General features: G+C 42.9%; 1 protein-coding gene across 1 annotated transcript; it reads left to right on the forward strand.

Annotated features, from left to right (window-relative positions):
* The first annotated feature begins 4,939 nt into the window (after positions 1-4,939).
* On the forward strand, positions 4,940-12,784 carry LOC100193736 (uncharacterized). Its single transcript, NM_001138824.1, has 8 exons — positions 4,940-5,527; positions 6,571-6,698; positions 6,768-6,866; positions 6,952-7,110; positions 10,892-10,978; positions 11,178-11,269; positions 11,414-11,488; positions 12,453-12,784. Exons 1-8 carry the CDS (start codon positions 5,232-5,234, stop codon positions 12,618-12,620), a joined length of 1,104 nt encoding a protein of 367 aa, NP_001132296.1. The 5' UTR covers positions 4,940-5,231; the 3' UTR covers positions 12,621-12,784.
* Positions 12,785-13,684: the final 900 nt, after the last annotated feature.

Below are 13,684 nucleotides of genomic sequence, written 5' to 3' on the forward strand. Positions count from 1 at the left end.
GGCTTGTAATCCTTCCCCCTCCTTTGCTTGAGGATTTGGTGAAAACTCTTGATGATGAGCGTCATTTCCTCGTTGTCGAGCTTGGAAGCGTCGATGGGTTGTCTACTTGATGTAGACTCCTCCTTTTTCTCCTCTGTTGCCTTGAATGCGACCGGTTGTGCTTCGGACATGGAGGGGCCATCAAGCTCGATAATTTTCTTTGAGCCTTTGATCATCAACTCAAAGCTCACAAAATTACCTGTTACTTCCTCGGGAGTCATTTGTGTATATCTAGGATTTCCTCGAATTAATTGAACTTGCGTAGGGTTAAGAAAAATGAGGGATCTTAGAATAACCTTGACCATCTCATGGTCATCCCATTTGGTGCTCCCGAGGTTGCGCACTTGGTTCACCAAGGTCTTCAAGCGGTTGTATATAGCTTGAGGGTCCTCGCCTTGGTTGAGTCGGAACCGACCGAGCTCCTCCTCGATTGTCTCCCGCTTGGTGATTTTGGTCACCTCGTCTCCTTCGTGCGCGGTCTTGAGTACGTCCCAAATTTCCTTCGCACTCTTTAACCCTTGCACCTTATTATACTCCTCTCGACTTAGAGAGGCGAGGAGTATAGTGGTGGCTTGGGAGTTAAAGTGGTGGATTTGGGCCACTTCGTCGGAGTCGTAGTCTTCATCCCCTACAAATGGTACCTGTACACCAAACTCAACAACATTCCAAATGATTGTGTGGAGTGAGGTTAGATGATGCCTCATTTTGTCACTCCACATATTATAATCTTCACCGTCAAAAACTGGTGGTTTGCCTAATGGAATGGAGAGTAAAGGAGTACGCTTTGAAATACGGGGGTAGCGTAGGGGAATCTTACTATACTTCTTGCGCTCATGGCGCTTAGAAGTAATGGACGGCGCGTCGGAGCCGGAGGTGGAAGGCGATGAAGAATCGGTCTCGTAGTAGACCACCTTCCTCATCTTCTTTTTCTTGTCGCCACTCCGATGCGACTTGTGGGAAGAGGATTTCTTCTCCTTCCCCTTTCCCTTGTTGCGGGACTCTTCCGATGAAGCCTTCCCGTGGCTTGTAGTGGGCTTGTCGCCGGTCTCCATCTCCCTCTTAGCGTGATCTCCCGACATCACTTCGAGCGGTTAGGCTCTAATGAAGCACCAGGCTCTGATACCAATTGAAAGTCGCCTAGAGGGGGGTGAATAGGGTGAAACTGAAATTTACAAAGTTAATCACAACTACAAGCCGGGTTAGCATTAGAAATATAATGCGAGTCCGAGAGAGGGCGTAAAAACAAATCGCAAGCGAATAAAGAAGTGAGACACAAGGATTTGTTTTACCGAGGTTCGGTTCTCTCAAACCTACTCCCCGTTGAGGTGGTCACAAAGACCGGGTCTCTTTCAACCCTTTCCCTCTCTCAAACGGTCCCTCGGACCGAGTGAGCTTCTCTTCTCAATCAACCGGGAACCAAACTTCCCCGCAAGGATCACCACACAATTGGTGTCTCTTGCCTTGATTACAATTGAGATGATCGCAAGAAAGAATGAGAGAAAGAAGCAATCCAAGCGCAAGAGCTCAAATGAACACAACAATCACTCTCTCTAATACTAAAGCTTTGAGTGGAATTGGGAGAGGATTTGATCTCTTTGGTGTGTCTAGAATTGAATGCAAGAGCTCTTGTAAGTAGTTGGAAGGTGGAAAACTTGGATGCCATTGAATGTGGGGTGGTTGGGGGTATTTATAACCCCAACCACCAAAAGTGGCCATTGGGAGACTGTCTGTCGCATGGCGCACCGGACAGTCCGGTGCGCCAGACCAGGGCAGCCTTCGGTTGTCCCTTGCTCTCTTTGTTTGAACCCATTCTTGGTCTTTTTATTGACTTTTTGTGAACCTTTGGCACCTGTAGAACTTATAGACTAGAGCAAACTAGTTAGTCCAATTATTTGTGTTAGGCAATTCAACCACCAAAATCAATTAGGAAATAGGTGTAGGCCTAATTCCCTTTCAGGACTGACCCGAGTGACCCCCTGCGCACTACTATGGAAGTGTGAGCAACAAACTAGATACAGGAGTCCGTGTGACAAACGAGCAAGACGATACGCCATACCAAGAGCATGGCTACGCATGGCCCTATGAAGGACTCACCACGACAATGGGGGGGCAATCTCTCTCTAGTAGAAAACAGATCTCCTATGTAAGGTCCTACCCTTGAGATATAAAAGGGTATGCCCCCTCCTTCTTCACACACAAGAACACTTGCTGCATCATGCCTCAAAGCAATACTACGATCAACAGTACACTGGACTAGGGTGAAAGCCTGAACTAGTATAACCCTAGTGTCTCAGTTCCTTGCTCGAGTCCCTGTGATCACCATTCAAAGTGAGTCCGCGCTTGCATCCCCACCGAACATAAATCTATTGCCCCCCCCGATTTTGGAAACAACGACAACGACGAAGCAAGCAACACGTCAAGTACTTGGGTGAGAGTGAGAGCATGGACCATGGAGCGCTTGAGCTAAGACGAAGCGACGGGTGGCGACCAGGGCAAGAAATCAGAATGGGAAATGAAAGTCGCCTAGAGGGGGGGGGGGTAAATACGCAGAATCTGAAATTTATAACTTAAAACAACAAACTACAAGCCGAGGTTAGCGTTAGAAATAAAATCGAGTCCGGGAGAGAGGGGAAAACAAATTAAGAGCAAATAAAGCGGATGACACGGTGATTTGTTTTATCGAGGTTCGGTTCTAAAGAACCTAGTCCTCGTTGAGGTGGTCACAAAGACCGGGTCTCTTTCAACCCTTTCCTTCTCTCAAACGGTCACTTAGACCGAGTGAGCTTTCTCCTTAATTCTCACGGGTCACTTAGACCCCGCAAGGACCACCACACAATTGGTGTCTCTTGCCTTGCTTACAAAGCACTTTGGAACAAGAAAGAGGAAGGAAGAAAGCGATCCAAGCAACAAGAGCGCAAAGAACATGAACAAACACTCTCTCAAGTCACTAGGTGATTGGAATGGATTTTAGCACTTGGAGAGGCTTTGATCTTTTGATTTGTGTCTTGGAGTGAATGCACTAGCTCTTGTATTGAATGTGGAACTCAGAAAACTTGGATGCTTGGAGTGGTGGTGGTTGGGGGATATTTATAGCCCTCAACCACCACATAGCCGTTAGGGTAGGCTGCTGTCGATGGGCGCACCGGACAGTCCGGTGCGCCACCGGACACTGTCTGGTGCGCCAGCCACATCACCCAACCGTTAGGGTTTTGGAGCTTTCGATCGTTGGAGGCTTTGTCTTCTAGTGGCAACGGACAGTCTGGTGCCGCACCGGACAGGCACTGTTCAGTGTCTGGTGCGCCTCTGACGGGCGGCTCTGACTCTGCGCGCACTGTTTCTTCATTGGTCACTTTGTCAGTCGCTTTTGCAGTCGACCGTTGCACCGAGTAGCCGTTGCTCCGCTGTCACACCGAACAGTCCGGTGGCACACCAGACAGTCTGGTGAATTATAGCGGAGCGCGCCTGGAGAAACCCGAGAGTGGCGAGTTTGAGACTGTACGGTCCTGGTGCACCGGACACTGTCCGGTGGCACACCGAACATTCCGGTGCGCCAGACCAGGGCACACTCGGTTTCTTGCTCCTTTGAATTTGAACCCTATCTTCAATCTTTTATTGGTTTGAGTTGAACCTTTATGCACCTGTAGATTATGTACTCTAGAGCAAACTAGTTAGTTCAATATTTGTGTTAGGCATTTAACCACCAAAATTAATTATGGAAAAAGGTTTGACCCTATTTCCCTTTCAGGTACGCTAGGGTGGGTAGAATGATGTTGTATTAGGGTTTTCTGGGCAGCATGTCTTCATGGGCCTCAATTTCTACTAAATATGGCCCGTATAAAGAGGTTAACCGATATATCGAGTATCCACTGGATATCCACGATAAAATATCTTATCCATACCCTACTCCATGTGTTTCGGGTATCCGACCCGATAAAACCCACGGATGAGTTTTTCTACCTGTAACTATATCCACCAGGTACAAAAACCACGGGTATCCATACCCACGGGTCCAACTACCATCCCTACTTGTTTGGAAGTAAGCTGTTACTCCTCAATCCCATCCATTCCACTTGCTCCAAAACAAGTTTGCCTGGGTTAGCTTCTGTCAAGTTGTTTGTTTGGCTTTAATCTAAAACAATTTCTACTATTTCTAGAGTGTTTTTTCTTTATGGATTGTAGCTACAACAATCCGAACACATTGATTTAGGTGATTTTTAAATGTACTAGATCTAATAGTTAGCGTCAAAAATTAGTTGGAGACACCTAAACAACTTATCTAATAGTTCAATTCTTAACTATTTTTAGTAAATTAGTTAATATTTAGCTAGCAATTTATTAGCTAGCTAATTTTACAGTATCTCTAAGAGACTAGCTAAATAACTTACCAAGCCAAATTTTAGCTACTCAATAGCAAAATAACTCTCCAACAGATTAGCTATCTGACTCTTTAAATTGACTCTCTCACTAGCCAAATTTGGCTAGCCACCTGACTAGCCAAACTAGATAGATAGTCTGTTAGAGTGAGATGCTATATATAGAGTGTAATTTTTATAAAAAGTTAAATAGATAGTCAAATATAGAGCTAAAAATGAAGAGTCTCTTGGAGATTGCTCTTATTAGTAATTTTTAAGCTAACTATTAACAGTGGCTAGTGCATTCTCGGTCCGGTTCCAGCCTCCAGCTCGGCTCGAGGACATCGAAGGCCAATCACGCCCTAGAAGGCTAGAACTAGAAGTCCCATAGGAGTATAGGACACCCGCATCACTGACAGCTGAGCCTCGGTTACATGGTCCCACTGGTCATCGAAGTCAACTGTCCGTTGCAATTGCAAACCAAACCAGATTCCTCTCCATCGCACTCCGCCTCCCTCCGCCTCCCTTGGATCACCTCCCCGTCCCCAACCCAACGAGGCAACGAGTCCCCAACGCCACCCAAAGTCCAGTTCACCCACACGCGCGCTCACCGGCCGCCTAGCGCGCTCTGCCCCCCACGGAAATCTGCAGCGAATAGAAAGGATTTCCATCCTTTCCAATCCCTTCCAATTCTTTACGGCGTCCCTCAATCCCCCTATAGGATCCAGGTTGACCCGCATTGCCCGAGCCAGTCGGTTTCCGTTTTTGGAATTTTTGTTTCCACGTGCTGCCGCCGCCGCTCCTAGGTTCTTGTTACAAGCGTGGAAGACGGCGAGCTATATGGCGTGCAATCGCGGCGTGAAGGAGCAGGAGGACCCCAGCGCGGCGTCTGCAGCCCCAGCTCCGGCGGCTGTGGCTAGGGCGAGGGCGGCGCGGCCTCCGAGGCCAAGGAGCCGCAAGGGGCTCGGCGTGCGGCACCTGCTGAAGCCCTGCCGATTCCTTGCAGCTGTCCAGAGGGCGAATGCCAGGGTGAGGGAAGCGGGGGAGGCGACCCTCGTGGCAGCGCTTGCGGCGGCCCAAAAGGAGAGCGAGAGGGAGAACGAGGTGGTGGCCGATGTATGCGGCGGGTGGAAGAGGTAACGCGTCATAGATCATGTGCGCTATGCTGTTTTTAGTTTGCAAATTTCAGGCTCCATTCAGTTACAGTTGAGGCATTTTCCTATGAGACGCCTAGGTACTGTTGAAACTTACTTATTCGAGTTTCCTCGTTTTATCTACATCTATACTATAATCTATTAAGAACCTAATGTGACCACATGCTGCTACTACGGCTTCACACTCCGCGCTGACACTCTGGGCCCGTCCCATGCGCCCAGCGCTCTCTCAGCTACAACCCTGTGGACTCCAGCGCCCGCACCCCTGCTCAGCACCTGATTCTGCCCGCGCAGCTAACACCAGACCACACGTATCTTAATGTTTAGAAAATAAACAATAATTATATCAAAAATAGTGCAGAGTGAGCACTCGAACCCACGCCCCTGCTATAGAAATTTGGGGCTAACCACTAGACCAAACATATCTCAGTGTTTAGAAATAAACAATAATTATATTTGAATAAATATCTCAATAGCTATTTATATGATATATAAAAACGTAGCAAAGCACGGGCAACTGGCTAGTTTAGCTATATAACTTGTAGTGTGTGCTGTTTATTAACCAAGTTCAAGTGTTTCAAGTTTCAACTAACTTATAGCATATATGATGATCATATGAGCACCTTATTAATTAGATTGATAAGAGCTTCCTGTTGATTTGTATAACATTAATTATTGGCATACTTATCTTTGTAACTAGCCTGTATGTACCAAAAAAGGATAATGGCAACCTGTTCTGAAATCATTTACTGTATTCAGCAGACAATTGGTTTGCATGTTACCTTGTTAATTTATATAGGTCGCCATCGTCATACATAACAGTTGCATCAACATAAGACTATGAGTGATTGCAAGTATGCGTGGTGAGGCCTTACCCATAAGCATCCGTAGATTACTAGATGCTCTTCTCATCCATTCAGAGACCCTACAAATAGTTTTTACCTGAGAATGCATGCCAGCAGCAAACCTATTTATTTGTCAGTAACTCTTTTAGTTGCTGTCCTTGTGAACATCTGTGCTTGCAGTGAGGATGGAAGTTTAAATTGTGGATACTCAAGCATTAGAGGCAGAAGGGTAAACATGGAAGACTTCTATGACATAAAATCTTCTAGAGTTGATGATAAGCAAATAAATTTTTTTGGAGTATTTGATGGTGAGGCTTTCACTTTTCGAACATCTTATTTGTTCAGTTTAATTAACCTAACACCATTTGCCATTACAGGTCATGGAGGTACCCATGCTGCTGGGTATTTGAAACAACACTTGTTTGAAAACCTCCTAAAACATCCAGCATTCATTGGTGATACTAAGTCTGCAATGAGTACGATGTTTTCTCCAAGACACTTAAAAATAGTGCAGTTCATTTAGTAGTGAATTGATAAATCTTACAAATGGTAAATTTGCAGGTCAGTCCTATAAAAAAACTGACGCAGATTTCTTGGATACTGAAGGCAATATTCATGTTGGGGTTGGGTCGACTGCATCAACAGCAGTTTTGATTGGCAACCATCTGTATGTGGCCAATGTTGGTGATTCAAGGGCTGTACTATCAAAGGCAGGCAAAGGTTATATTTTTCTAAAATTCTGTCACTTCACTAGTCAGTTGATATTGTACAATAAACTTGCATGTCTGTGACACTAGCCATAAAAAAATTATAACATTGTACTAACTGCTAAGTATCACTTGATACCTTACACGCTAAGACCATTTCCAGCAACTTACCTATACTCATACCCATATTCAAACTACACTCTATAAACATTGCAATCTATAATATAAAACGACGCAAAACAATGTTTTTTGTGACCATATTGGTGCAATGTACAGTAGTTCACCCATATGGTCACAAAAACACATTTTACACTGTAGATTGTATTGTTTGTAGAGTGTAGTTTGAATATGGGTATGGGTAAGCTGCTGGAGATGGTCTAATCAATCAATTACGAGCATATGTTTTGATCAGTTACCCTTACACATCATTATGATTCCTGCCCTGATTTCATTGTAAAAATATGTCCTATAAGAGGGATGTCCAAACAGTGAAAAAGACATTTGACTGCATATTTTATCACTGACCTGTATTATGACACAGATGAAGTGTACTATAGAATCCAGATTAACCTGAGCATTTGGAAAATGTCAAAAACATCCCCACATGGTACTGGGGTTCTCAACCACCTCGTGACTCCAAACTAACCGGCGTGACAACAGGGTCCTGTACTCCTATGTGCCCTGACAAGAAGAAGGGGGGGGGGGTGTTTACAAGACATAAGCCGACCCAAATGAAGAAATGAAACTGTGAAACCACACATTCGCTCCCCACCCCGCTACATGCTGGCTAGATAGGTGAACAGCATTGAAAACTCCAATCTCATTGTTGAAGGGAAATTAACATGTCTGCACTCTGCAGACCTTCCGGTGCATATGGTTCATCTAAGCACGACATGATGCACATGCGCATAGGTTAGTTTGTGAAGAGCTAAACTGGGGTTAAGATGGATTTGGCGGCACATATGGCTTTCTAGTATTTCATTGTTAGTTTTGTGGATTTTAGGGTGATTTTTTTACAGAACCTTTAACTTGTGGGAGATATTTTAAGTTCGTCCCACACAAAAATATTATGACAACGAATTCAAGTATGGAACAAGTTTGTGCTTATTCTTTTCCTTCAGAAAAGAATAATCTATCCTCCTTTTATTCCTGTTCATTTGCTGAAAAAAGGAGCAACTAATCTATGTCAAGTTTTTTTTGAAAGCGCAGGAGAGCTGCGATTCATTGAAATAGAGAGAGAAATAAGGTCCCCATACAACCCTTACACCTCCCATACGGGGACCAACGACCAAGTAAGAGAGGTAGGCCTAAGACACTAGAACAAGACTACAACACAGCACAACACATGACCCGACCAAAGCCAAAACCCAGCAGCTAGGTTGAACCACCCAGACCTAGACCTTGCAACTTTTTAGCGCCCGCCATACACCACAGGCTTTGCTCATCCTTGAGTATCCCCATGATCGAGCTGATGGAGGGAGATGCACCATTGAAGACACTAGAGTTCCTTTGCTTCCAGAGGCACCAGGAGACTAGAATGATCAAGGAATTTATTCCCTTCTTAACCTCTTTCTTTACTCTCTTCAATACCCTTCGCCAACGACGCACGCTATTTGATCCTCTACGCGCAACAGTACAAGCGATGTGGGCAGTAGTCCGCCAGATATGGGGGAGAACTGTGCAGCCCCCTTCCTTGCTATCCGTGCAATGCAGGTGTTTGTTGGTTAAGAAAAAAGGTAATAAATGATGAATATAGTTGGAAAATGATATTTTATGGTTGTAGTGGGATATAGGGGGAGAATTTAGGGGGAACCATGCAGGAAGGAGAAAAATAGGGAATGGAATCTGGGTGAGGTGGCTGCATAGTGCGCTATAGTGGAAAAAATTTAGAGGAGACCATTGCAGACAGTCTCATGTTTTCCATCCTGATCAGTGACCACTCGATCATCAACAATCAGTTTTGTAATTGTATTATTCCTTCTTCAGAAAGCAGCCTGCTTGTGAAAGAAAGAGGTGTTTGCATCCCCATCCTTTAAGTACCTCACATGGGATCTTAATCCAGCATTTGTTCTCTCAAAGGAAGAAAGACATGGGCAAAGCTTTTCAACTCCCTTCTTAACCATATCTCAAGAGGAGACAATTGTCTCAAATCCTGTGTCATTTCCAATCTCTGGAGAATCTCTCTAGCAAGAGCCAGATGAGACTTGACATGGCCAATATTTTTTGCACTCTAAGACTGCAAAGCTCGGGCAAGTCTTTTCAGTTTAAATGAAATACGCTCTAGTGGGCCGACATTCCTTACTGGTTCTACCCAGGAGCTAGCAACAATTTCAGCAAACCCAGGAAGTCTAAACCAGAAACTTTCAAAATGAAACCTCCTTTTCCCCTTAATACCATCTTTCAGTCCTAACAACAATGGGCAATGATCCGACATTTGAGAGGCATGGCTTTGGAGAAGGCAATCTGGGTACATACCTTCCCAATCACTTGTGCACAGAACCCTGTCCAGTTTAATCATAGTGGGGGACTCCCTCCCATTAGACCATGTATATTTTCTACCCAGCAGTGGTATCTCCTTGAGTTCCAAATCATTAACGAATCGACTGAATCTACCCATCAAAGCCCAGTTAACATTGTTGTTGTTCTTGTCCTCAGGTTTATATATCATATTGAAATCTCCTGCTAACATCCAGGGCCCATTGCAGAGGCTTCTGACCTCCCTTAGTTCGTGAAGAAAACCAGGTTTCTCAGTGTCCCGATGAGGCCCATAGATCCCAGAGAACGACCAGGCTTGTTCCCCTTCAGCCTGGAACTCAACTGAAACTGAATGTCGAAGTACACGATGGCTAATAGCACGAAAACAATTCTCTTGCCAGGCCACCAACACTCCACCCCTAGTTTCTTGGGCAGGGAGAAAGACAAAGGAACTGAAGTGTTGTCCCAGAATAGCTACGACATCCACAGAAGTAATATGAGCAAGTTTGGTCTCTTGCAAACAGACAACTGATGGCTGACAGGCCTGAACCACTTGGTGGACAACATCACGACGACATCTATCATTAAGCCCACGGACATTTCAAATTAAAAAGCAGCTAGCAGAAGCCATAACACAGAGAGAAATGCGACCAGCTACAACCACCCAATTAAGCAAGGAGGTGGTTGCTGATCGAACACATCTCTTCCTCAGGGGAAACAGTCAACCCAAAGAGAGCTGCCAACGCCTTTACATGCTCGCGATTCAGGGGTTGATGGAACAATTGAACATACCGTTCCAGTGAGGATGTAGAAACTCCATCAATGCCCTCAGTGAATTTGAGTTGCTGGCAGATTGATCCCTCAACATTGTGATTTGTAATCGGTGGCAGCTTGGCCACCCTACAGCTTCTTTGTGGCACAAAATCTGCTGGCATAAAACCTTTTCTATGCTTTGGGATAGGGGGTCTTGATAGTAAAGCTCCAACAGGCTTTGTTGCCATAATTGTATTGTATGGTGGGCTGGTGTCCGAAAAGCTAGATAAGTTATGTTTTGATACTATACTTTAAAATACTTGAATATATTGTTTTTATTATGCATCTAGACATAGCATATATCTAAGTGCACAGAAAAAACTATGCATATAGAAAAGTCAAAACATTTTATAATTTGGAACGGAGGGAATATGAAGCTGTATATTTGCTCAAAGAAACTCTCTAAATTTTATGTTGTTTTGATTAACATATATGTTCTATTTATTTAATGCATCTTAGGATGTGTTGGCTTGTTGTTAAAGCAATTTTGTCACCCTTATTTGCAGCTATTGCACTCTCTGATGACCATAAACCAAACAGAAGTGATGAGCAGAAACGGATTGAGGATGCTGGAGGAGTTGTTGTTTGGTCTGGTAAGTTGAATTGATCATAACAATCACCGGGCTGGTTGGGTACTTGGTTCAATGTGGGTTTATCTTTCTGCCAAAGTTATTATGGTTTATGTCTACTTGGTTGAAATTCATGTCTACTTGGTTGAAATTCATTTACATCTACATTACATGACGTTCGTCCAGTGATGTTTTAGATGATATTGGTAAATATACTTTGCAGGAACATGGAGAGTAGGTGGTATACTTGCAATGTCTAGGGCATTTGGCAATCGTTTGTTGAAGCAGTTCGTTGTTGCAGACCCTGAGATTCAGGTTTTCCTTGATGCGCATAAACTTTGTATTTCATCCATTGCATAGGGGGAAATTCAGTAGAACCCCTGTAATGTGATATTTGTTGACATTAATGCACTTGATCAGAAATGGAGGCCGTTTACTTATTTGGATACTTGTTGTTAGGATCTAGAAATAGATGGTGATACGGAGTTTCTTATTTTGGCCAGTGATGGGCTCTGGGATGTGGTGCCAAATGAGGTTAGTGCCATATACCAAATTTGGTACATGTATCTGCATTATTTTCTTTTTGAGTAATATCCCTGTTATGCTTTCTTTGAAAAAATATATAAGTAGTTTCATATGCAGCAGGCACATAAATATTGACAATGAAATGTGACTTCTGCATATGCATTATATTTCAATAATAATTGTTTAGGTGCTGCTGTTGAAAGTACTTTGGTTAAGCACCAAATAAACATGAAAACTTGCTAAGTTATGTCAAGTTTTAATGTGTAGGTACTTTAGTTTGAACACATCCAATTTATTTTTAGCTTGGATTGGAAGTATGTTCGTTTGCAAAATTATTCTAAAAAAATGAAGACTCAAGTTATCAGCAACCGATAACAATCATATTGGATTTTGCTAGCTAGAAAGATTTCTTGAAACTGATTAGTAAGCTCACATGGAAAAGATTTAGTGATCTAGGGACAAATTGATAGTAGCACTTCCACTGGTTATTGCTTATTCAACCATCGAATGCTCATGAAAAGGGCAACCACTAATATGCAATCAGGTTATATGTGCAAGCGAGGTTCCTGGTTCGTTAGATTATGATCCAACCATCTATCACATTTAACACTTAAACCCTTTCACCACCAGCTCGTGTAGATTTATAGAAAACCCCATAACAAACCACGATCATGTCTATAGTTAGATCATGATCTAACGGACTAAAAGACTTGCTTACACGCTTGCACATAAGATTTGATTATATATTAGTTGTTGCTCATGGAAAGACATGCATTTTTCCTAATATACGCTCATGTGTTTGTATTTCAGAAAAGAAATATTCACGTAGTTTCTCTAGTCGTGTAGACACTGAGTGATGTTTTTCTCGAGACATTTTTTTCATGTGCACATATAGTAAAACTAGAAGCCAGCAGAAGCTTCACTCCCTGTTTCTTTCCTAGTTTTTGCTGACTGGTGCGTATGGTTGTTCCAGCATGCTGTTGCATTTGTGAAGGACGAGGATAGCCCTGAGGCTGCAGCCCGGAAGCTTACGGAGATCGCCTTCAGGCGTGGGAGCACCGACAACATCACATGCATTGTTGTAGAATTTTGCCACGATAAGATGGTTGATGGTTCTCCCCCGTCAACCAATAAGAGTTGACTTCATCATTCGTGTTTTAATTATCCCAGATTTGCTACCATGATGCTGCGCCTCTCGAAGTATGGTCTCATCATTGGTTGTCTATTATGTTCGTTTATAGTCCTGCCATGCTGATTTTGTTTGCTTCGGCGCCCCCAATTGGTTAGCCTGTTGTTTGGATGCCCAGCACTGTTTCGTGCACGCTGGACCCTGACTCCCTGAGCACCCAGGTCAATATTATACTTCATTTTCGATTTTGGCTGATATTACTTCATTTTTGATCTTCCCTATTGCGGAAAAGAAAACTTGCGTTTCGATCTGCTGTAAGCTACTAAGCTCAGCGGACTGCACAGAGGAATCTGTAGGCCCCATTTGGATCCATGAAATTATAATATATTCTAATAATCACAGTTTAAGTTATAAATTAGTAAGATTATACATAGAATATACTTTCTCCGTCTTATTAAAAATGTAAATCGAATTTTAATTTAGTACAGAGTGATATTTGTATAGTATCGTTGGTCATATAAGGACTGTATTTCTGTTGTATGGGAGTGAGCTGAAGAGTATGTTGTAGAGTAGAAATATAGTAGGATGAGTTGTAGAATCAATTTTTATCTCTTATACCATGGATATGAATTTAAGATATGTTTATATCTGAACTTCAAAAGTTATGAAATATTAAATTCTAAACTAATAGCCTAGTCCATTAACTAGATCCGAATCCCCCGTTTGGATAAGTGGAATTGAATTCTATTCTAATAATAGTAATTTAGACATATATCAATTAAGCTAATTCGCTTTTATATAAAATATATTTGTATACTATTATTAGGAAGATGTCCTATATATTTATGTGCTATATTTTTACTCCAGAGAAGTGGAACAAAGAGTGTCATGTAAGTTACAGAATAGAAACAAATTCTACTCATGCATAAAATCATTTCCTGACCTCCACCCTATGAATTTGAGATAAGCTTATATCTAAACTTTGGAAAGTGGTGGAATGCCAAATTCCAAACTAAATAAGTTACTTTATTGAGTGAATTCCAATTCCTTTAAAATGAAGGGATCCAAACGTCCCG

This window comes from Zea mays, chromosome 8 (assembly GCF_902167145.1).
Source record: "Zea mays cultivar B73 chromosome 8, Zm-B73-REFERENCE-NAM-5.0, whole genome shotgun sequence".
NCBI classification, from domain to species: domain Eukaryota; kingdom Viridiplantae; phylum Streptophyta; class Magnoliopsida; order Poales; family Poaceae; genus Zea; species Zea mays.